The sequence below is a fragment of the Bos indicus genome, chromosome 9 (genome assembly GCF_029378745.1).
Source record: "Bos indicus isolate NIAB-ARS_2022 breed Sahiwal x Tharparkar chromosome 9, NIAB-ARS_B.indTharparkar_mat_pri_1.0, whole genome shotgun sequence".
Classification (NCBI taxonomy): Eukaryota; Metazoa; Chordata; class Mammalia; order Artiodactyla; family Bovidae; genus Bos; species Bos indicus.
Window position 1 is genome coordinate 39,433,032 of NC_091768.1, and position 25,879 is coordinate 39,458,910.

Here is a 25,879-nt window from a genome sequence, read left to right on the forward strand (position 1 = left end):
CACCGGGACCAGTAAGTACTGCAACTAAGCAACCAGTGGAACTAAGCAGGGATAGTCATTGACTCTTCAGCAGGCTTTTGAAGGATGTAGGGAAGAAAGGGCAACAGAATGATAAAGACAGTATAAAAAGAGGTATGCAAGGGCATGAAAGTTCGCCACCAGGAAGTCTTCAGTCCCACCCATGCTACAGGTGCCTACCTCTCATCTCATAGCACATTTTCTATTCAGCCTTATTGGATTTATCATCAGGTTATCAGAACATGGGACAGCTTACAAATAACAGTGGCACGTATTTAAATGTTAAGTGCAGTTAAAGGAGTATAATTACCAGAAGTAAACATATGTTTACTTTACAACCAAGTGTACATTTACTTTAAAAGTGTGGGAAGTTGAAGCTAATGGCATTAATTTTTTTTTCCCCCATACTTGGGCAGAGTCCATGGGATCATCTGCAAACATGTCTAAACAGATAATGTCTGATCATGAAATGCAAATGAAGTCTTATTTCTATTTATGAATAGAATTTGAAGCTCAGTGCAAGCACTGTGCAGTTTTCAGGAGAAATTACAGGTCTTGGGGTAGGGCTATAGACTTAAGCATTGCAACTGTGATCAAAGAGATGAATTCTGAAAATAGCATCAGTAATCTGGGTGGCTTATTGTTACTGAAATGGATGCATCCCAGCCACAGGCACTGCAGTAAACCCTAACCAGAATGTTTCTGGAAGATCCCTGGGCATCCTGTTACAGTAACATCCCATCCAGACTGTGTGTGAAGAGGAATGATCGCTCCCTTCTTTTATAGTGTTGGCCTCAAACGCCAGAACCTTTTACGTTTGAGAATTTGCTGAGTTCTTTAAAGATTTTATCTATTCTTTTAAAAAAGTGTCTTGGATTAAACAACAACAACAACAAAATGTATGTCCATCAGGTCACTTTACTGCAATTAAGTAACAGTCTTTAGAAATTAGGCCTTAGTTTGAAAGATTAACATTCCTTGGTCTAAAACAAATCTTTGTGAATACTGGTATTTTTTCTTAGGTTGTATATTTTAGACTTTTAGAACTTTTTGTACCAAACAACACATTACTAAATATGCATTTTATGTAATTTAGCATCTTATCTTCTATACTTTTAACTTTATATTATTACAGCACAGCACTCTCCCTAAGAGTCTATTTTAGTGGAGCCTTCGCAGTGTTATAGATCCTGTTTGATTCATTCCATTAGACTGAAACTACATATGTGTAATATTATACACAAACACAATAGTCTGAGATCTAAGTTATATTATACTTGTCGTGTTGCTCTTTTACTATGTAAAATAAACAAGATCAAGTCCGAGTTTCAGATAATTACTTTCCCCCACTAATATCAGCCAAATAATAAAAGGAAAAACATTCTGAAGGTCTTTACAGAATAAGTTTTTCAGATCTACTCTTTCTGAAAAATCACAGGGTAGTCAGGAGTTTGTGCTGAAACTATAGAAAAAAATAAGTATTTTATAGCGGCAGGTTTGATGATTGTTCATAGCTGTTTGTATATGAAATACAACTTCCAGTAGTAAGTTGCAGCTGTGTGTATGGTGTAGTAAGTTGCTGAATGTCTCTAAGATCAAAATTGTTTAAAGCTCTATTATAAATAAATTACATATTTAGTGTTTATACTGAACCTTCAAGGTTGCAGATTGAGAAAGCTGATATTGAAAAAGTTACTGGGTTTTCTAGTTGTTTACTTATCAGCCTCACTTTGCCTTTCCTCCTGAGTGCCCTCCTCCCCCAACAACTACAAATCCATGTTTTACCGACATCTCCATCCTCAGCTTGAGACAGGAATGGAAGGACTTTGCCCTTCACAAACGATCCAAGCTGAAAAGGAAAGTTAAGGAGATTGCATTTCTCTCAGCACAAAGAATTTAAGAACAGGCGGATCCTGAAGGGGCTTTATAAAAAAGATGGCATCTTCCCAGGTGAACAAGCCACATTTGAGGAGGATCTAATATACATATGCATTGGGGATTTAATTATGAGTTTGTGTATTATTAACGCAATAATAATAAGAAACAAATGGAAGATCCTTGGGCATCCTAGAAACAAACGTACTAAAATATAATTTCAAGATGAGGGACCCATTCCTGTTTTTTTCCTTTAGTGGAGTTTAGGTCATGTCATGACTTTGGTTTTAACTTTAAATCTTTAAAATTTTGCTTTCTTTCTTATATTTATATATAAATAGAAAAAATACAGGCAGTGTTAAAGGGGAACACACTAGGATAAATATATATGAATGCAAATTTTTGCCAGAAAGTTTTACCAACTTGAGCAATTCTTTCCAGTAGAAAGAGATATTTTCTTCACAAAGAGTTTTTTTTCCCCCATTTATGCCTAAAACTGCAACTTGATAATATGCTTGTTTAAATATCAGGTCCTAGTGCAACAAATTCAGAAGTCAGAAAAATTCTAAGCTAAAATTGCTAGAATATCTTTCATTCTATTTTACTGTTACAACTTAAACAATTCAGAAATCTGGGGTGTTTCTGGCAACTTGAGTAAAACACACTGCAAATCCAAAGGGAGAACATGTAAATGGAAGAAATGTCTGATTTCTGAACTGTTTTGCCCTTATGAACAGTATCCTGTTCATCTCACATATTGATTCTGAATACCTTGTCAGCACCTGCTCCAAGAAGGTCCCTTGACACTGGAGCAAGTCAGAATAACTTACTTTCATAGCTTATTTAACAGCAGGCGAACAATTTTTACACTGGCTTGAAATCTAAGTCGATCTGATATTATCTAGAATCCAGGCTTAAATTTTGTAAGAAGTTTCCAAATAGCAGAAGAAATTAAAACAGAGATACTAAAAACACCAATGTGAGACAACAAATAATATTTCCAGTCCTAATCAAACCACAACCCTTTCAGTATAGCTTGAGGTATTTTTAAGTATTTGTACAAGCTAAATAGCATTCACAGTTTCCGAAGCTGCTTTTTTACTGAGATAGCCTCATATTCTCATGATAGTTGACTTTCAGACAGGTTTTCTTGTACATGAAAACTGAGTCTGAGTCTCTGCCCTCAGACTCACGGAAATATCGGACAGCTAGCTGTTCACTGGCAGCAAATGGTTCTTGTAGTAATGAGGGTTCTATTTCCCAATTATTGTGCTACTCCTAGGATGTGATTAAAAAAATAACAAATTTGCAATTCATATATAAAAGGAATACTTGCTTCAGTTTCTGAAAGCAAGTCCAGTCTGGTGGAGGTATATAAGACATTAAATAACAGAGTCAGATTCCTTCTTAAAGATTGCAGATGAGCTTGACAGAGAGTTCTGGTTCGCCAGCATTTTCTCCATCTTTTCTCCTCCAGTGGTTTTAGTGACCTCTCTTTGCTTCTTACTGTGGACCCATGGGATAAAACAAAGAACAGCACCTCCAATAAGGGGAGGGATTCCAGCGAGGTAGAAGGCCACATCATAGGAGCCCAGCTTGTCCCGGAGTAGCCCTGGGAAGGGAAAACACTGTCAGCAGGAGAGAAAAGCATGACTGTTGGGGCCCAGAGGAGTCGCCCTGGTGGCCCACTGCCAACCTAGGACCTTCATCCCAGCAGGCCAGTGCAGACACCTCAGAGAGCAGACGTTTTTAAGGACATGGTTCTGAAAGATAAACCTTTTCTGATAGGAAAGAAAAGATGTCATTTCTTTAATCTTGTTGCAAATCTGTGACAGGCTTCTGAGTTTTCCTACCAAGATATCACGTGGACAGAACACTTGCAGTCAAGCTTTGGCTTTCTCAAAACCCTTCAGAGGCCCTTTGGGTATTCTGACACATGGTGTTAAGGTCCTGTTTCGGCTGAAAGTGGACGGTCCACCAAGCTGAAACCTGTCATACACACAGGCTTCAAAATGTTTACATTTGCAGACCTTTCGTGTGCCTGTTTATGAAATAACATGAAACTACTTAAAATGATAATCCAAAATCATGAAAAATTATAAATCTAAGAGGATGAAAAAGTTACATTGTTAAATACATTTTGGAAAGAGACTAAGGTTTGTCAGCACCTGCGGGGAAAATGTAAGAGTATAGATATGGTATTCTAATAGAGCCTACGGCTGTGCCTCTGAAAACTGTCAGAGTACTCCTTATTTCTATTTTGCTAACAAAATCCAGATTTTAAAAGTTACCTTAGTGTTTCAGACTTTTGCTGTACAACCTAAGTGACCAGAAATGTTCCAGGAACACATTATAATGGGTATCTGACTCTGCTAAATAAACAGCTGAGGATTTGTTCAGGTAAATACCAACACATTGGGGGGAAAAAAAGTGTACAGTCATTCCAAATAGAAACGTAAAACATACAGTGTATCTAAATACATGCTTTTCCTATCGGAATCAATATTGCATATGTAACTGAACCTTGCATCTTCATGAACACAGGTTATGTTTGGCTGTAATACTGTAATCCCTAGAACCTCCTGGCGTTTTTCTGCCCACTTTGGGAATTTCCTGTTACCCCCTTCATTCTTGATCTGTTATAGTCACCTCCAGTGGCAAAAAGAAACACCTTTTCTAGTAAAGTACTTCCTATAACTTGCTGTGGACTTGGAAACCCTAACAAAGCATGTAAGAGGTAAAAACAGGTTGTTAACTGGGAGAGAGGGGAAGGACTGGAGGGTTCTCCTGCAAGGAGACTGTGATGTTTAGAACTTATATTTCACTTGGTGTGCTCAGTAGTGGTTCTGCTTGCTTGATTCATGACTAGGTTCCTAACTGGCAAATTTGCTGACATGTGTGGTTCTGAATATGAGAATGAATTGAAGTTTCACTGAGTCACTCACATACAAGACAGATGCTAGTACATACATTTAAATTTCATAATATTTATATCAAATCTTATAATTTATAGTAGTACCCAGTTAATACTGAATGTGAGACAACTTTATACTATCATTCAGAAGATTTCTAAAGGTAAAATTCGTGTAACATAAAATTAACCATTTTAGTGGCATCTGGTATATTTACAGTGTTGTACAACCACCACTCTCTCTCTAGTTCCAAAATATTTTCATCACACCAGAAGAAAAGTCCACACCCAATACACAGTGACTCCCTAATCCCCCTTCCCTCCATCCCCTTGCATCTGTTCTGTCTCTGAATTTATTCTGGCTATTTCACATAAATGGAATAGTATGTGACCTTTTGTATTTGGCTTCTTTCACACTTAGCATGATGTCTGAGGCTCACCTACCTGGTGGTGTGTGCCGGTACGATGCTTCATTCCTTTCTATGGCCGAAGAACCCCATTGTACGGATGTAGTACATTCTGTTTACCCATTCATCTACTGACGGACATTTGGGTTCTCCTGTTAAGTGTTACTTTTCATTTAACTATTTCTCAGGGAGGACTGTGATCTCTTACACAATTCATACATATTTAGAAATCTTTCAGAATCTTCACCTCTTGAAAGAAAGAAGTCACATTTCCTATTCCTCCAAAACACTTACTAGCACAGGAACTCTTAAGTCTTCAAGTCCAGAAGCTAACTGCTATACATTTCAGCGGGCAGTTAAGATATCAGTAAGAGTAAGAGGGCTCATCAGCAAATTTTTCCAACATGCCATCTGCTGGTCTTAGTAAAAATGTTATAGATAAGCCACATACAACAGCAAGACAGCAGAAAGCAATAAATCATAATATATTTAACATGTGAGACTCAGGACCTACCGTAGACAGTGCTAGGACAATGTTATTTACCTGCGATTGGTGGGCCCACAGTCATGGGTATAGACATGAATCCGAGCAGAAATCCAATTGCTTGGGAGACGTCCTGGGCACCAACCAACTCAAAGGCAATGGGGGCCATAATGGAAATGAAGCATCCATCGAAGAGACCCATGATGAGGCAGACAGCAATGAGGCCCCCAAAGACGCTGCACAGGGGGATCATCATGGACATCAGACCGATGAAGAGAAAGGACAGGACCTGGGACAGGCACACAGTGTCAGCGCCGCTCTCGGAACAGGGAGCATCACAATTATTGAGCAACATGCGTAGGGCTTTAAGTGGTTACCGGTTAGTCACCTCTCCAGCCCACTTTGCCTTGATTTTATATACATAATCAACTCCCACAATCATCTTCCCTGAATTCCCCTCACCCTTTCTCAGTATTTCCATTAAGGGACAAGAAAAAAGTAAGGGTTTTTGTATACTTACTTTCCTTTCCCAGCGGTAAGCTCTTTGAGATCAGAATCTGTACAAAAGTCATCTTTGGCCCTACATATAATAAGGTTTAAGGATCTTGTACCTGGCCAGTGCTCATTACGTATTTGTTCTTTGAATATCAGCTCAAATTCACTCATCCAACATATGATTTAGAAATTTTACCTTTGAAATTATTTGCACTTTACTGGTGTCAGTCCTCTGCATAATGAAAATACGCCAGCCAGATCTATCCTTCACCTCACAGAGCTTCCAGTTTGCTAAAGTAACAGAATCAAACACTGGATTTTCCCTGCCATTGGGCAGCTCCTGTGCTCTGTTCTAGGCACTGTGCTATGTGAATAAAACCTGGTTAGTACCCTTGGGTTATGAAGAGATGACTGTGTAAATAAGTGCACATGAAGTATTCTAGATGTTCTAGTTGTATATTCAAAGCATGGTGGGTACAAAAAAGGAAGGAGTAGACAATTCAGTTTTTTAGGCAAATAACTAAAATTGTATCATTCACTCATTAGGTGGAATAGATGTTTAAAAAGAATCAGCTTTTTTAAAAGTATGCATATAACAGAAACTGTCGTTTATTTAATGCTTATGAAATGCAGGCATTGTTCCAAGGACTTTAGGTGGTGACTTTATGAGGTGAGCCCTAATATTTTCCCCATTTTACAGATGAAGCGAGTGATGCTGGGAGGTTTAGTAACCCCAGGTGGAGCCAGCCTGGAAGCCGGGCCTGCCTGGGCAGTAAGTAGCAGGGGCAGTGGAACCATTCCTAGAGGGCCCCCTCTGATGACAGCGGGGCAGGGACGGGAGGGAGAAGCCACAGAGAGCAGCGCTCCAGATCTCCACCTTCATCTGCTCTGTTTGGCCAGGGCTTAATGGGGGACACCAAGCTTGGCAGGGCCTCGGGGCAGCCCCCACCACCTCAGTGCACAGCAGGATCACCTGAGGACAGGGACCCCCAACAGTGGTTTTCACAAGCTCCCCAGGTGACTTTGGCACATGTCATCCACTGACCCCACAATCAAAAGCATTCTTGAAAAAGATTTTAAACTCCAAGTTGGGGACTTCTCTGGTGGTCTAGTGGTTAAGGCTCTGTGCTCCCAATACTGGGGGCTGCTGCTGCTGATGCTAAGTCACTTCAGTCATGTCCAACTCTGTGTGACCCCTGAGACGGCAGCCCACCAGGCTCCCCCGTCCCTGGGATTCTCCAGGCAAGAACACTGGAGTGGGTTGCCATTCCCTTCTCCAATGCATGAAAGTGAAAAGTGAAAGTGAAGTCGCTCAGTCGTGTCCGACTCTTCGCGACCCCATGGACTGCAGCCTACCAGGCTCCTTTGCCCATGGGATTTTCCAGGCAAGAGTACTGGAGCGGGGTGCCATTGCCTTCTCCGATACAGGGGGCACAGGTTTGATTCCTGGTCAGGGGATTAAGATCCCACATGCCACTCAGGGAGGCCAGGGAGAAAAAAAAAAATCCAAGTTGGTCTCTCTTCTGACACCATTGTATTATATAGCTGAGTAAATACGGCTTTATGGTAGAATTAGTTTAAGACTCAGAGTTGGCTATTTGAAAAAGAAGTCTGGCACTTCACATTTTTTTCCTAAAGAACATGATCTCCACATTCTGATTGTTTATACTCTACTGAAACATCTTTTCCTCAGATCCCATGTCCATTAGGGTGGAAGCGTAATTCCTTAGTGCTGCTTAGTGCTTTGGGCTTCCCTGGTGGCTCAGATGATACAGCATATGCCTGCAATTCAGGAGACCTGGGTTTGATCCCTGAGTTGGGAAGATCCCCTGGAGGAGGAAATGGCAACTCATTCTAGTATTCTTGCCTGGAGAATTCCATGGACAGGAGCCTGGCGGGCTACATTCCATGGGCTTGCAGAGTCGGACACGACTGGGTGACTAACAGACACAGACTGGCTAGGCACTGGGCTTGCAGCCTTAAGGCTGGAAAGAGCTAAGGCCCAGAGGACAGGCCCGGGTCCAGACCGCTGTGATCCTGGCAGAAAGACCCGATGCTTCCCATCTACCATCTAGAGTTAAGGAGTTACTGTTACTGAAAAACTAATTAGACCAATCCTAATATTATTTATTAGATACAGTTTTACTCTATCTACAAACACAAAGGAGATAAAATTCCAGCGAACCTGGAATAAAATGTTAGGACATCACGGGGCCAGATTCAATGGGTTTAATGCCCAACCATACCACTGTACTTCTACTAGGTTAGCTTAGAATGCGCTTCCTGTTCTTTTCATATTTTGTTCAGTACAAATCTCCTGCAAGATAAGACAACCAGAGTGAAAGTTGAAAGCTTATAGCACGAAGTCAGTTTTGCTGAATAAACAAATGTTTTCTTGGACCCAATACATTTAACACGAGACCCAGGCACTTACAGTGCTTATCCTGATTTTTCTATTCATTTTTGGCCCCTTCAAATTTTTATTCTTTGTTCAGTTTTCTAAGAAATCATTCATATAAGAGTTTCAAGTTTATTATTATATATTTTGAGCACATTATTACTTCTTAATTCTTTACCTGACTACAAGCTCTCCTTTTCTCAATTGAAATTATATTAATTTATATTCTTTTTCAACTATTTGACAGTATTTAAAACTTAAATTTTAACAATAATTGTTAAATAAAAATTATTAGTTATTTAAAGTAAAATTTGTTGGTTTTTCTTTAAGAATTGAACTGATAGAAATTTACACACATTCTCTAGTAGCTCTCAGAAAATACCTGGTTACTTCTGCCTTATTTGCAGCTAAATAGTAGTGAGAAATGCTGCTGTTTCTCAGCAGGTGTTACTACCCTAAATGTAGCTAAAGTTCAGAGGTAGCAGACCAAGCTGACAAGGACATACCTGTTCCCCACACTCAGGAACACTCCACCCACAAGTAGCATAGAACGAGGTTTAGCGCACTGTGCGTGTAGGAAGTTCATCACTTCCCCCAGTATCTACTGATCTGTAGATACAAGCCCCAGTGTGTAGGGTGAGTAAGTTAGTATTACAGTCTTTTTTTCCACCCCAAACACAGTAGCTCTGGTTAGATTTAAAAAAGAGATTCAGAGGTTCCTAACCCTTGTCTAGGGTCTAGCACTGCCATTTAATGAGACATTGACTTTTGAGATTTCTTTCTTGCTTCTGCTTCTTAAAACTGTACAGGAAATATCTTCTGTCATAATATTACAGTCTCTAGAAGAATAACCCCCTGCTTCAGTTAGTTTATGTACCTAAGAACAACAACAAGCAAAGTCCTTGCTATTATAGTTCCCATTTCTGTCACAAAGAACATTTTTGGAGGAAATGTCAGTGGCAGTTTTGCTCAGAAATCTAAGCATAATGACGGAAGAGGGAAAAATGAGCTGCACCTGAATAAGCAGAAGGCACTTTCAGAGGCAGATGCAAATTACATTAATTTATATTCTCTTGGCCACAGTTAGAAACAAGTGTTGCTCCTATGAATTTATTCAATATAAAGTTTGCAGACTCTCAGAGCCTCTGGCTAGGAGTCCACTAGTTGGCAGCAGTGGTCTTCGGGTCCATCACACCAAAGGGAAGTGTTCAGGGCACAGCCGGGCATCCGGCTTCTTCTAAAGCACGCAGTCCTGTGGCAGCGCTTCACCCAGAAGTCTGTCCAGCTTTCCTACTACACATAAACACCACCAGTTCTGCCTGGAGGAGGAACCAGCCCCAATGCCACAGCCCAGGTGAGAAGAGAGAATCATAGTCTGGTTCCTTGTTCAGGCAGGGGAACTGCTCAATATCTGGATACCATTGTAGAAGTAGCTTATGTTTGGTAAAGCATATACCTTTTATCCCAAGGTATCTTTCAGAAAACATAAAATACTAAAAGGGAACAAAAAACAGCAGCAGCAACAACAAAACTGGGCAATGAGGCTCAGTTTGTTTTACAAGCAGAAGTGACTTCCAGAGGAAGATGGATCTAAAAGTGATTCATTTTTCTAAATTACAAAAAAACAATTCTGCATTTCAAAAGTAACTCATGAATATATTCCTGACAAAATTCAAACTGTAGAAAAATGTATACAGTAATAAATGAAAGTCTTCCTTCAACCCCCTCCACCCTCAACCCACACTGTCCTGGTCAGGAATAACCAGTCACTAATGGGATGGTCCTCCCAGACCCTTCCTGTGCGCACCCATCGGGGTTTGTCTGCTTACGTACATGGATATGATGTCCACACTTTGGTTTACATCCATGGCACAGAGCAATCTGACACAATGGGAGAGTGATCTTAATCCAAAGCTTTCCATTCTTTCATTAGAGTTACAACTTCCAAACCTTTAAACTCACACTGTTGAAACAGGTACACAGTAAAGACAGAAATCTGCAATACTGTACTGGTGACTAGAAAGACAGGCCTGTGAAGTTAAGAAGGATGGCTGGGAAGGTGCCAGGACGCAGTCTTCCCTCTCCTAATGGAGTACTCCGGGAACCTCTGCAGAGATTCTCTTATCATTCTATATAATACATTTCAATCATCTCTTCGCTCAGTATTCAGAATTGTTAGGCTAAAAATACTTGGTTACCCAAGACCTTGCTGGAAGTTTAAATTCAGAACTCTTTAGCAAAAGTGTAAGATATATTCCTAAACTCTGTTACCTATAAGCAAAGATCCCCACATCAGAAAAACCAAGGTCTCCTTTCTTGAGACCTGTTCCAAATCAGGATCTGCCTCAGTATTTAATAGAATATTAAAATCTCACAAAAGCAAGGATTTATTAGTGATCCCCCTGGGCAGGCAGTTTACGTAAGCTGTCACCATGAATCCTCACACAACCCTCTGCAGGATCTGGGGGAGACAAGCTGTATCTCACTTTAGAGTCTGTGCTTTTCTGCTCTGCAGCCTCCCCAAACCCAAGATGACTGTGCCCCCAAAGCAGACCACATGGGATGCTGCGAACTGTGTCCCAGGCCTGGAAGCCACTCAGAACTGGTGTCACAGGGACAGGGAGGGAGGAGGACTGCCCTGACAAGGCTGAGCTGTAACAGCAGCAAGAAGCAGGCGTGTCTGAGAAAACCCAGCAGCCAGGAAAGGAAGGAGAGGAAGGTAGGCTGCAGAAGCATTCCAGCCCTTAACAGCGGGGCCAGAGGGCAAACAGCCAGGCAGGGAGACAGGGAGGGGAGGAGGAATAAGCCGACCCACAGAGCTGGACTTGATCACAGCAGAGAAGAGCCAAGGATCAAAAACCACACAATTTTTGGGAGTTGGGGCAGGGGAGAGACAGAGCGGGGAGGGCTGTTGGTGGCTCCCAGCAGCACAGGACACCCCTTCTGCTCCACGGGCCTCCCTGGACTGCAGTCACCTCACCTCGCTGTGACACTCGCTGTGCCACACTGTGGCTAACCTTTCATCCAAAATGAAATTACTCATTCTTCACTCACTTCCGTGTAACTGTCGGCCACACGTGGGCCAAGTCAGGAAAGGCTGTTTTCTTTCCTCAGTTACATGAACTACTAATGTATCTGCCCCCTGTTATGTTGTAAATGACCCTCCTCTGGGGGGAAACCTTTCTAAAGTCAAAAGTTGTTTTGGAGTAAAGTGTTGATGTATAAAACACGCCATGACTTCGTCCATCGTGTCACCACAGTCTGGCCTCCATCCTCTCTAACCTGGATGCTGTATCATCTCCTCCCTGGTCTCCCTCCCTCTTGCACTCCCGCTTCCCTCACAGTCTTCAATCCTCCACACACGGAGCAACCACGCCGACTTCAAAATGCAAGATCACATTATTCTCCAACAAGGACCTACTATGCTTAAAGTAAAATGTCTCCTCCGTGTATTCCAAGGCTCTGTTTAATCATGGGGAGAGGCCCCTCCTCTCCCCATGCCCTGCTCTTTCCAACCTCTTCCCAGGCCACTCTGTCTTCTTGAGTTCCCAATCATGCCCAGCTTTTCCCTGCCTCAGGTCTTGCTCTGGGAACTCAAGGACCATGTCTGTATCATGTTTGTATCACCCACCAGGGTCGGGGCTGGTGCTTGGGCACAGCAGACACTCTTTTAATAAATGAAAGGAAGCCAAAAGTCTGTAAGGCAACAAATGTCCACTAGAGGGCTCCCTTGACACTTGAGAACAAGACTTCTGTTAAACATTCGACAGAGATACCCACAGTTAAGGTGTTAATAAAAGGGGGAATGGTCATTAACACAGAAATACTTGCAAAGGTAGTGTTCTCCCAGCCTTCCAGCTATGTGACCAGACTCCTTACTGCGCTGACCGCCTAGATCTACAGAGACACCCACAGTGAGGCAGCCTCTGTCCCTCCGAGTTCACGTCTGTAAGTGCGATGGTACGCACCTTGAAGGGCTGGGCAAGGAGGGAAGGCGCACTCGGTTCATTGACCACCACTACTGTGTAGTTTTAGAATATTTACATCACCCCAAAAGAAACCCCACTGCCGGTAGGAGTTACTCCCCAGACCCTCCTTCGCTCAGCCACCAGCAACCACTGATCTACACTTTCTGTCCCTGGATCAGCCAATTCTGGACACTAGGTATACAGGGAACCACATAATATGTGGCCTTTTGTGACTGTATGAACCCTGGCCCCTCCTCCTCTGTATTCACCCTTCACAGCTACTAGGCTAAGCTTTATAAAATACAACTCTTGTCACGCCCTTGTATAAAAAAATCCTTAATGGCTCCTGGTAGATTCAGGATCGAGCTCAGCCTCTTCTGTGCTCACAAGGCCCTTCCCAACCTGACTCCTGCCTATTCGCCAGCCAGCCAATCTACTATTCTCTTAGTCCACTCAAACACTGTTCCCAGACACAGCACACAATGTCACATCTCCATCTCTGCCCGTGCAGCTGCTTCTGCTTGCAGCACTCTTCTCTGTCTTCCTTATCTATTTAACTGTTACCTCTCAACAGTCCGCCAGCCAAGGGAGCCTGCTCAGACCTCCTCTAGTGATTTAGCTGCTTTGGGCCTGTGTTTCTGTGGCCCCACCTAGCCCCGTTATTTCACTGTGCTGGAACACGGCTTTATCTGTCTTGCCCAGAGACCATTCGTCACAGAGCACACAGATGGTGTTTCATCTGTAGCATTTAGCACAGTACTGGGCATGGAGGAGTCACTTAAATACTTGTGAAGTGAACAACAGTATGGTCTCGGGACAGCACAGCCCACAACACCCAGAAGGCAATCTGCAGTGAGAAAATTCAAAAGACATGCACACCCCTGAATTTCACAGGGATTGCCAAAGGCACATGACCATGAGAACTACATCAAAAATAAAGCATTCTTAGAAAAACGCAAAAGATAGAAAACCATTCTGGTTTGGTGCAGTTCCATGACAGAACAAAGAATATTGTTTGCTCACCAATTTCTTATGTTGAAAACCCCGAACTCCGAACTACCCTGGCAGTCAAGACTCTGAGCTCCCTCTGCAAACTGGAGGTTAGGGAACTAAGATCCCACATGCCATGCAGCACAGCCAAAGAAAAAACCCAGACCTCATAACTGATTTTGCTCTTTAAAAGCTGCTTGTTGAGGTCTAGAAAATAGTTCTCATGTTTACGGAAGAATTTAAGTAAATAAGTACATGTATGAGCCATTAGGTGACAAGGATAAATCTGCTAGAGGAATAAAGGCTTATTAAGGAAGTACCTGTAAGGGCTTCCCTGGTGGCTCAGTGGTAAAGAATCCACCTGCCAACGCAGAGAGGACAGGTTCAATCCCTGGTCCAGGAAGATCCCACACGCCACAGAGCAACTTCTATTGAGCCCGCGCTCGAGAGCCTGGGAACCACCACCACTGAGCCCACATGCTTCAACCATGGAAGCCCCACACCCCAGAGCCTCTGCTCCGCAACAAGAGACATCGCCGCAATGAGAGGCCTGCGCACCTCAACAAAGAGCAGACCCCACACAACCAAGAAGACCCAGCACAGCAAAAATAGAAAAAAAAAATAATAAAGAATCAAAGCAACACCTCAAGCCCATCTCCACTCCATAGGCTGACCTGAAAGCATCTCCCTGTACTTCTTAGTTCCCTTGGAAATCCATGCAATAATGCCTGACACTGTGGGATTGGGTACATGGGAGGTTCATCAATGAGGTTTAAAACTTTACATAGTACAAGATGTTTTTTTAAAAAAAGAAAGTACCTGGAGATAAATTTTCTTCACGCCAGGCACATAATCCGCGATCCGGCCGAAGAGCAGCCGTCCGACTCCTGAAGTGATGCCGATGCACATGAGAACCACCTCTTTATTTTTCTCATCTTGAAACCTTTCATTCACATATTTCATCTGTAGGCCAAAGAGAAAGAAGCCACACTAAATGTGGTAGGAAAACTTGACAAGTTTTGAGGCTTGGTACAAATGCCTTTTTTTGTACATGTAAAAGACTCTCCTTCCAAAGTCAAATTTTTATAAAAATTTGTCTATGATAATTTTTCATAGGAACACATGAAGAAAAAACAACATGGTTTAGCCTGTATAAATAATTTTTATAAGAGGGCTTTAAAAACATTTTTAATAAAAGGTAACCAGCACACCCTTTCAGTTCAGTTCAGTTGCTCAGTCGTGTCTGACTCTTTGCGATGGGAAATAGATGGGGAAACAGTGGAAACAGTGTCAGACTTTCTTTTGGGGGCTCCAAAATCACTGCAGATGGTGACTGCAGCCATGAAATTAAAAGACACTTACTCCTTGGAAGAAAACTTATGACCAACCTAGATAGCATATTCAAAAGCAGAGACATTACTTTGCCAACAAAGGTCTGTCTAGTCAAGGCTATGGTTTTTCCAGTGGTCATATATGGATGTGAGAGTTGGACTGTGAAGAAGGCTGAGCGCCGAAGAATTGATGCTTTTGAACTGTGGTGTTGGAGAACGCTCTTGAGAGTCCCTTGGACTGCAAGGAGATCCAACCAGTCCATTCTAAAGGAGATCAGCCCTGGGATTTCTTTGGAAGGAATGATGCTAAAGCTGAAACTCCAGTACTTTGGCCACCTCATGCGAAGAGTTGACTCACTGGAAAAGACTCTGATGCTGGGAGGGATTGGGGGCAGGAGGAGAAGGGGACGACAGAGGATGAGATGGCTGGATGGCATCACTGACTCGATGGAAGTGAGTCTGAGTGAACTCCGGGAGTTGGTGATGGACAGGGAGGCCTGGTGTGCTGCAATTCATGGGGTCACAAAGAGTCGGACACGACTAAGCGACTGAACTGAACTGTACTTCCACTGCTTTCTCTGCAATCACAGAGTTATTATATCAAACAGTTGTTTCAAACAGTCAGACTCACTGTCCCCTACACCAAACACTGGCCTGAATTCTGAAAGTGTACAAAGCCAGTTTCCCAGAAAGCATGCTGGCCCAAGTGATCTGCTTGTGGCACCTGCAGCCTTTCTGGACAACACTGCCTTAGAAGACCTGCATTTTGCAGTTTTAGGCCTACTTGGGTAACCAACACCATCGCATCTCTCTTTTCCCTTTCAAAACTGGTTAACTATTCTTCCTCTTGTATTTTCACAGTGCTCCAGGATAACTCTCCAAGGAGATGGTCCAGTGGCTAAGATGCTGTGTTCCCAGGTTCAGGGGGCCCAGGTTTGATCCCTGGTCAGGGAACTAGATCCCACATGCTATACAGGGATCTATCCCACATGCGGTAGCATGCCACAATTAAGACCTGGCTCAGCCAAATAAATAAATATCCAACAACCAGAACAGAATAACTCTCCTAAACATGGCTTCAATCTTCATCGATCCCTTATACATCAGCTGACTACATTTATACCCCTTACTTTGGTATTAAAAGCCCTCCATAATCTGTCACTGATCTATCTCTGTAACTTTATTACCTACCAATCCTTGACTCAGAAAACTCAGATGTCTACAGGATTCGGGTAAACAGCAGAAAGGAATAAAAGAGACTTGCTGGAGAGGGACTGCGTACACTGAGTCCCATCATTACCGTATAGGACCTCCTGTGCTGCCAAGTCAACCTCCTGGCTGCCTTTTATTTTAAAGAAAAGTCAGAAATCTGGATTTTTGTGTGGAAATGTTGGCATCTATCTTAAATTTAGAACACTGCGTGATCCAACCCCATGTGTGCCAAACACGACATGTCTACAGCATTGATCTCATCTGGCCCAGCAGGAAGGTTTAATCACGGTGTCACTTAGACACGTCCAACACCTTCTCATCTGTCTACATTTCTGCTGCCACTTCTCCTGGTTCTCTGACTCTGCCCAAGTCCCACCTTTTCTATAAAGCTGTCCTTGATTACCTGACCCTTACATCCCCTTTGGGTTTCTGCCTAGCCTTCATGGGCATCTTAAGTACTGAGCGCCCTCCCCAGCCCTTCTGGCATCATAGGTGGCGCTAGTGGTAAAGAACCTGCCTGCCAATGCAAGAGATAAGAAGAGACATGGGTTCGACCCCTGGGTCAGAAAGATCCCCTGGAGGAGAGCACGGCAACCCACCTCAGTATTCTTGCTTGGAGAATCCCATGGACAGAGGGGCCTGGCGGGCTCACCACCTTCCTTCTTCCATTTCAGTCACCACCACTGCTGTTGACCCAACCACCCAGGTAAACACTGGACAACCATCCTAGACCACCCCCCTCCCTTCAAATCCAGTAGCCGCCATCCAGTTCTGATGACCTGTCCTCCCAAACCTTTCAGACACCCTCCCTTGGTCCATGCTCCCCACAGTTTCTACTTTGGGGGATCACTCCTCCCCTGGATCCCTACACCCGCTTGAACGTGCCTCAGGCCAGAGCCCTCACTCCTAAACCCCTAACCTGCATCCCCTGAGACCACCAGATGAAGTTCAAATTTTAAATAACACTGCTTCACCACTGTGGCCTTGCAGCCTTCAGGGTAAAGCTCAGACTCCTGGTTTGTCAGATGAAGCCTCACCTCCAGCTGCCTCCTCATGCACCCACGTCGGTGGGTGCTGGCCACGGTGGGCTGGGCTGTCCAGCACTTGAAATGTGGCTAATTTGAACTGAGATGTGTAAGTGTAAAACACACAGAAAATTTAGAAACCTTAGTGGAAAAAAAACGTAAAATATCTCAATAATTTAAAAATACCAATTCTTTGTTGGAATAATACTTTGGCTATATTGGCTAAATAAAATATATTATGAAAACATTTCTGAGGTCTTTTTTCTGTTTTTTTTGTTGTTGTTTTTTTAACTTTTAAAAATATGACAAGAAAATTTTAAATGACATGTGTCTTGCATTATATTTCTATTGAAGAGTGCTGGTCTAAGAAATTCACTTGTGGACACAAAGATAAAACAGCTGTTGATAAAAGTGACTTCAAACTGGCAAATTCCTCCAGGTCCTTATCAGAGATGGAATACAGCTCAATTCTAAAGAAAATGAATAACCTGATCTGAGGCAGGTGAGATATAATTACGGGAATTCATCAGCTTTATTTGGAATTTGAATTCTGACTCTCATGTATTAATCCACTTTAGGAATCACTCAAAGGATCTAGTGTAATTTTTTAAGAGACATTCTTTAGTATTCAAACCAGACTGAATATGCTAGTCATTCTTTTGATGAAACTAAGAACACATGCCTGCCGCACTATTATCCTTTATTAGTGGTTTATTTTTCTTCCCCCCGCTCTACACTTTGTAATCCTTAAAAGGAATAATGAGGATAAATGTTTGGGGGTCTTGTGAAATAATGGTAAATTTGGTAAATTCAAATTATGCTTAAGTGGAAACTTACTTCTTCAGCTATAACGGGCCTTATTTCATTGAATTTTGTTATTGTTGTTGAAACAAAGCAAGAACTTCAGCTTCTAATACCTCCTTTCCTACCCTCAGCCAAAATGTTCAAAGTTAAGCTGTGGTTTATTTTGTTTGTCTTCTGGTTTTGTTTGGGCAGGAAATAAGGGAACTGGAGAATAGCATCTGGGGAGGCGGCATCTACTGGTCCAGCAGATCTTCCTCATTGAGGAAACAGCCCACGGGAGAGCTGGTGTATTCTACCAGCCTGGGCCCCCCACTACTGCTACAACTATTCCCGGAATCCCCACCCATCCTTCATCCTCTGGAGACTGGCACACAGTTTAGTTTAGCAGAAGGCACGAGTACTGGCAAAACTGGTATTTCCAATAACAGTCCCATGGGCAGGGACATGAAGATGTTGACCAGATGTTCCCATGTTTAACCTAACTTATTTAAACCAATAGAGAGCTCTTATTAGAAGCCATTACCTACCCAGGGGATAGGCTTCGCCAGTGGCTTCGTCGGTAAAGAGTCTGGCTGCAATGCTAGAGACCTGGGTTTGATCCTTGGGTCAGGAAGATCTCCTGGAGGAGGGCATGGCAACCCACTCCAGTATTCCAGCCTGGAGAATTTCATGGACAGAGAAGCCTGGCAGGCTATAGTCCGTGGGGTCGCAAAGAGTCGGACACAACTGAGTGACTAACACTTCACTTCAACAGGGAAAACATCATTTTTAGAACAGTGGTTTTAAAACCGACTTTATCCAAATGTGGAAGTGCCTTTAGGGCAGGGACTACTCTTTTGTTTCTATTCTAAACATGTGTTTACTCCAGGGCTGCACACCTCTCAGTGATGACCAGAGCCTGGGTACTGCCTGCTCTTGAAACATTTTCCATCATTCCAACAACAACTGAACTTCATCAGTCACAGAAGCCATTTTTGGACTGGGTGAAACCCTCTTTTTGTTTTGTTATCCAAAGATAACCAAGAACTTAAAACCCATCATAGCTTCTCACTGCTTATCCATGGGTGAAAGAAGGGAACAAGACACATGAGCTCAGGGTTTACACCCTTCCCTCCTAACCATCCCCACTTCAAGTAAAGGGCGATTCAGCCTCTCTCCATGGAGGACACGATTCTGATCAGCCAAGTGAAGGGAGAAGCTCCTCCCCACTCACTGGAGCCTAGAGCCAGTGCCTAAGAAAGTGACCCTCTCACGGCGCTGGCCTCAGCCTGGCTTCTCCCCCTCTTACCTCTTCCCAACATGAGGCACAGCTGCAGACACTGAGACATCAGGTAGTGCTCTTCAGCTGAGAAGCCAGGCTGAGTCTTCTGGCTCCGAGAGCCAACTGTGAAGGAAGCCCAGCAGACAGCCATCGTATGAAACCAGCTCCAGTACAGCTGACGCAGTGCACTAGAAACTCAAGCTTCTCCTTGACGGGTGGTTTCACGACAGAAGATGGCCCAGCAGAAGGGAACCTCAACTCACTTTATCTACGGAAGCCCCTGAAATCCAGTGACCCTGCTGCTGCTGCTAAGTCGCTTCAGTCGTGTCCGACCCTGTGCGACCCCACAGACAGCAGCCCACCAGGCTCCCCCGTCCCTGGGATTCTCCAGGCAAGAACACTGAAGTGGATTGCCATTTCCTTCTCCAATGCATGAAAGTGAAGTCGCTCAGTCGTGTCCAACTCCTAGCGACCCCATGGACTGCAGCCCACCAGGCTCCTCTGTCCATGGGATTTTCCAGGCAAGAGTACTGGAGTGGGGTGCCATTGCCTTCTCTGACACTACGCAGCTGCAAAACAAGGAGCTCACTGGTCCAAAAGATGCAATAACTAGAGAACTCCCTGGCAGTCCAGTGATTAGGACTTGGTGCTGAGCGCCTAGGTTCGACATGTGGTTGGGTAAGATCCCACATGGCTGGCAGTGTGGGGAAAAAAAGAAAAAGTCCAATAATCACCTACAGTACTGCTTTCTAAGATTGAGTGTTATCTGGCCGTGCAATAGTTATTAGCCTCACTGTCCTCCCCTCCACCAGCACCATTTTAAAGGGATGGGTGGTCTTCATTTAATACCTTTTATATAATTTATTACAAAAAAATGATAAAACTTTGGTACATACAAGTTAAATTATGTATCACTAGGGGATAGCAGTTAAAGGAGGAAAACTACTGAAGATGTAGAACAAAAACAACTTTATTTCTGACAGCAGACTTGTAGTAACAGCTGACTGACTCAAGTAGCAAGTGCTAACAAAGGCGGTATTTCAGGAAGGCCAGGAAAGCAGGGTAAAAGCAGGCGCAGTAGAGCACTGCAGGCTATGGGGCTAATGGAACAACTGCCTCTGCAGAACTGAGGGGAAAAACCAAACCCTATTTATCATCCACTGTTGCTGCAGTTACTGTGCCCTTTGGGAGAGAGCTGATTCCAGGCAGCAGCCACTACCTGTCCTTGTCTGTGGCATCTCACTCCCTGATCCTCTGCCCTCCCCATCAGATCCACACCATCAAGCTGAGAAGGAGGCAGACAACAGGCAGTCCCGTTGCACTCCTTTCGGTGGGGACAAGGGACCTGTATCATTTACATTTACACAGTACCTTCAAAAACAGGATAATAAATGCTGCACCGTATTTTCAGGGCTGTGGAATTCAGAATTTCTCCAGCTTCCTACTTCCCCACAGGGATGCTGAGTTCCGAGCACTTCTGCTCTCTCGCTCTTCCTGAGCAAGTTAATCTCTTCTAACCTGAGATTAGCAGGTTCCGCTTGTTGCCTCTTCCTTGCATGCAATTTAATTTCTAAGAACACATCCTTTCAACACCCAAAAAGCTACTCCATAACTCTTTAAGTGGAGTATTTAAGTGTATTCTACTTAAATATACTTTTTTTTTAAGGCAATCACAAAGAAAAGAGCCTGGTTCCTTTAAAAATTACATGTACATTTGAAAGGCAGTAGAAGGCTGCTAGAGTAGTTAATGGATAATCTCAGATTTTGTTGCAAATCAAAACTTTATACTACCCTTTGACTTCAAAGAACGATGAACAGAAATCTGAATGGATGGAGGGTTTGGTTTGTTTTTTTCTTTCTTTTTTACAACAATTGTGTTTTTTTCCATCTTTGTTTTTGCTAAGAAAGTAAGTCAGCACTACAGGGCATTCCCTGAGAAAGTTTTACACGAGTACAGTACACCAGCAAGTCCAGTGAGGTGACTATAGATAGCAGAAAACTAAGCCCACGGATTTGGGTACATAAAATTAATCCCTTTACACCATTTAATACTGAAATAGGACGTTATGGCCATTAAGACAAGTGCTGATTAGAGCAGCCTCAAAATATCATTTTAACATGTTAAATCTGATCAACTGTGCTTTGAAGTAAAACAGCTCTAAGATGTACTTGAAGTGAAAACACAGAACCTCCTTGGCTGCCAACATTTTTAAGGGCTAATATCTTAGGCAGCCCACTGTCTCTTTACTAATAAGGTACCTGTTGCGATTAAAGCCGTGGCATGGGTACTGCCTGCCTCCCCAGGAACTAACCCAGCGGAGGGCAGACCTTTGCCCTGGCAGGACTCTAGGAGGCATGGGCAGTTGGCTCTGTTTGTTTTTTTAAACGGCCAGTCTTCCCATTTCATTGAGATGGGTTTCCATGGTGCCGGTAATCACACACGGCACTACTAAGACACATAAAAGTCAAGACTAAAAAAGGGAAGAGTTTCCAGGAACTTATTTAACAGCCACCAAGGGGTAGAAAAAGACGAGTTCTAAAGGAAGGAAGGTAGCTGATGGTTTGGAAATCCCTGATTTGGAAAACATTTTCTAACTCTAAAAATTCTTAAGACCTGATTATTTTTCTGTGTTTTTTTTTTTCCAAAAATAATTTTCCTTTGATTAAAACAAAGTTCATCCTTGACACAGTATTGTTTAGATGAGATTTGGCAAAATGTTTCAGAGGAATTATCTGTCAAAACCAATCTGGATTTAGAAGCTTCCCTGGTAGCTCAGAGGTTAGAGTGTCTGCCTGCAGTGCAGGAGAGCTGGGTTTGATCCCTGGGTTGGGAAGATCCCCTGGATGAAGGAAATGGCAACCCACTCCAGTATTCTTGCCTGGAAAATCCATGGACAGAGGAGCCTGGTGGGCTATACTCCACGGGGTAGCAAAGAGTCGGACACGACTGAGCAACTTCACTTTTTTTCAAATAATCCTAAATTATAGAAGTTAAAATGAACTTAATCTTAAAAAATAAATCACTAGGGTTTTTACATAACTTGAAGTTATTAGTGACCCTGACAATAATATCCATGCCAGACAGTTCTCAAATTATCAAAAATTATTCTCATCCTTCTTGAACTATGAAAGGTGTTTAATCTGTTGGTTGACTTAATTTTTATTCATTCCACCCAAATCCAAATATGATTCTGACCAGCTTTCTTGGAGGCTCATTCTTGGCACACCAAGGTCACCACTCCCTCAGACTCGTGGGTCCTGGCTAGGCTGGATGAACACAGTGGACTGTGAACCGTGGAGACCGGGCCCATCTGGGAAGGAGGCAGACTGCCTCTACTCTGGTCGGGATGGCTCGGGAAGGCCCCGCTGTGGTCCCTAGCATGCCTGCATGACTGCCAACGCTTCAGGACAGCACTTTGAAGGCATAAAGTGGTAGCAAGGTCTCCACAGATGCAGACCCCTGGTTGTGGTTAATGCTTTTCTGAGGCATCACTGACTTTCCATGTTTTCATTTATTTTTTTTTTTAAGGGAGGAGGTGATACATGCTCTTCTAAACTTACTCTTGGATTCATCTGGTGATAAAATCACCCATCAGCTAAATGTACATGCAGATAGACAGGTGTGGGTTATGGAGTTTCTAGTCAGCAGCTGAACTGCATGAATTTAGAAAAATAGTCCAAAATGAACAAATGCACCCAGCAAAAGGCTAGTTCAATTAAGGCTGAATTTTTTAAGATAGACTTCGTCTTAAAATAGGAAGGGATAACTTCAGAAAGTATTATTTAAATCACTAGGATTCTGGGTAATTTGATAATGACCCTGGAGCATTATTAGTTCTTACTTAGCCTCTTGATTTTGCCCTTAATTTTAAAGTGATAAAAGACTGATCCTTCCACAAAAATTCTACCTTCTTCTAACCTCTCCTCACTAAGATTCTTTCAGGCTAGTGATGCTGGCTAGAGAACCCTTTTACCAAAAGCCTTCTGGCCGCCTTTCTCCTTCAGTCTTTCTAAGGCACACCACAGAGCTTGTCTTTTTTACTAATTCTAAGAGTTATCTCTTAAATTCTCTCCCTAGAATCACATCACATTTTTAAAAAATTATCTGAATAAAGATCAAAAACCGTTAGGATTAGGGAATTCTTTGGCAGCCCAATGGTTAGGACTCCATACTTCCACTACAGTGCGATCAGTTTGATCCCTGGTCAGGGAATTAAGATCCTATATATGCTTGGCAAGCCACTCCAGTACTCTTGCCTAGAAAATCCCATGGATGGAGGAGCCTGGTGGGCTACAGTCCATGGGGTCGCCACGAGTCAGTCACGACTGAGCGACTTCACTTTCACTTTTCACTTTCACACAAAGGAGAAGGAAATGGCAACCCACTCCAGTGTTCTTGCCAGGAGAATCCCAGGGACGGCAGGGCCTGGTGGGCTGCCGTCTATGGGGTCGCACAGAGTCGGACACGACCGAAGCGACTTCGAAGCAGCATATGCTTCACGGGATGGCCAAAAAGGAAAAAAATAGGAATAAGTGCAGATCAGTCTCCCTTCCACTGCTGCCCCTTTCACATACTTCTGAAAACCGTCTACCCCAGTTTTTACCCCCTCTTTAAAGAATAAGACTACTTCAGAGTCGGGGTGAGGTGGTGGTGACTAACATTACTTTAGACATGTTCGGTCCTGTCTTGTGATTTTAAAGTGTTCAGGAAGAAAAGGACCACACCTCTGCAGGATAGATAAGAAAGTAGAAAGCCTGAGTGGTCTGGATTAAGGCAGCTGGCATGACTCTCAGTCTTTTATATACTGAGAGTTGGAAGGCCTAAGCAGAGCAGGTAAAAAAGTCTTTGAAATTGTGAGCGCTGTTCCTTACAAAGTCTAAGATCTTGGACATCACTTCCTTGGTTTCAAGTCGGCAATACACACTGCTTCACTCCCTTGGAGGGATGTTCTGGAAATCTACAGAGGCTATTTTTATCTGATATAGTTGTGCCCAAACATTGCTTTTTTTCCAATTAATTTTTTATTTTAATAAATTTTTTATCACATAACATTTACCATTTAAGCAATTTTAAAGTGTATACAGTCAGTGGCATTAAGTACATTCACGTTCTTACGTAACTATCACCACCATCCATCTCCAGAACTTCTTCACTTTCTCAAACTGAAACTCCAAACCCATTAAATAATCTCTCCCCTCTTCCCCCTTCTCAAAGTCCCTGGGAGCCCTCACTGTACTTCCATCTCTCTGAATCTGACTCCCCTAGGTGCCTCATCTAAGTGAAATCATACACTTTGTATCTGGTTTATTTCATTTAGCATAATGTCTTCAAGGTTCCTCTGTGTTGTCACATATATCCCAAACATTACCTTTTATTTTATCCAAAAACTATTTTTATTTCTTTTTATGTTACAAGTGGGGCATTACTGATTTTTTTTTAAATTATGTGTACAGGTAGGTTTTATGACCTAGGAATTTGGTTTCAGGAGAGAAAAGGAGGCTCCAGGTCTGACACACTACTCTAGATGTGTGACCGGGCAGCTGTGAAGGCGAATGTGACACTAACTTAGCACCTCACGAGGAGATGTGGGATGGGGACCCCAGGACCGGGCATCCCGACTTCAGGACTCAGGGCGGCCCCGAAAGCTGGAGACCAGGAGACAGGAGACATCGGCAGGGAGCTGTGAGAAGTCCCTAGGACAGCTCCCGAGGAGTCAGACATGTAAAAGGAAGCTGTGTGTTCACAGGAGCAAACCCAGGGATACCTGGTTTATGTTGAGGTTTTTACCATGCTTCATAAATTAAATAATCAACATATGGGAGCACTTTACATTCTATAGATGTGTGCAGGGGTCACGAGGCTGCGGCAGAATCTGCTAGTCTATGTGGTGGAGGTCCACTCAGACATCCCATTCTCCTGGAAGCACATGGTACCAGGTATGAGAGAGGATATTCCACCTTAGCAGGGCCGACTATATACTGACTATGTACCTGTAGCCGCTCATTTCTGTATCTTTAAATTACTCGACACTAGTCTAGATAAACATACTTTTATTTCCACCTTGTCACTAATTACACGTGTGATCAGAGAAAGTCTCAAAACCAATTAACTCCTCTCCACAAGAGTTGAAGAACATAAAGCACAATTAGAACGGAAAAACTGTCAGGAGTAGGGAAATTACTAGACCTCATACTCCAGCAACTCAACCAACCTATAAGCTCAGCCTCAAACTGGTCAAAACGATTTGCGTGCTGGGGGCTGAGATGCAGCAGTGAAGAGGAGGCTCTGTCCCTACCCTTGTCCCGTCTGCCTTACCTGGTTCTTCTTTATCATTTCATGAGGTGTTAGGACCCTCCCCACACAAAACGCCCCAGTATATGTTGTAGATAAATCCACAGTCTTCACCAGCCTTTCCCATACTTACACTGAACACATCATACAGTAGAAGGGCCTAACCAAAACACACTACTGCTGCATTCCGACTTAACATAAAATCAGATACTCTTAAATGCTTGAGGATTTCTTTCTTCACCACAAATCTTAAATCTTTCAGCTGTATAGGGCCCACGTTCTAGGGATAATTTTCATGCCTGAATAAACCATCCATCACTTCTAAAAACTAGCGTTGAATTATGTGTAAATACATATTATTGCTTGTAAGTACATATTATTTTTGGCTAATTAAAAACTCCAGGAGTT

General features: G+C 43.0%; 1 protein-coding gene across 1 annotated transcript in view; it reads right to left on the reverse strand.

Annotated features, from left to right (window-relative positions):
* Window positions 1-916: 916 nt before the first annotated feature.
* Window positions 917-25,879, reverse strand: part of SLC16A10 (solute carrier family 16 member 10) — a 114,950-nt gene continuing 89,987 nt past the window's right edge. Inside the window, exons 4-6 of the mRNA XM_019967206.2 lie at window positions 14,366-14,509; window positions 5,756-5,984; window positions 917-3,505 (exon numbers count right to left, since the gene is read on the reverse strand). Of these exons, the coding sequence (XP_019822765.1) occupies window positions 3,276-3,505; window positions 5,756-5,984; window positions 14,366-14,509 (603 nt within the window). The 3' untranslated portion in view covers window positions 917-3,275. The remainder of the gene's footprint in view (window positions 3,506-5,755; window positions 5,985-14,365; window positions 14,510-25,879) is intronic.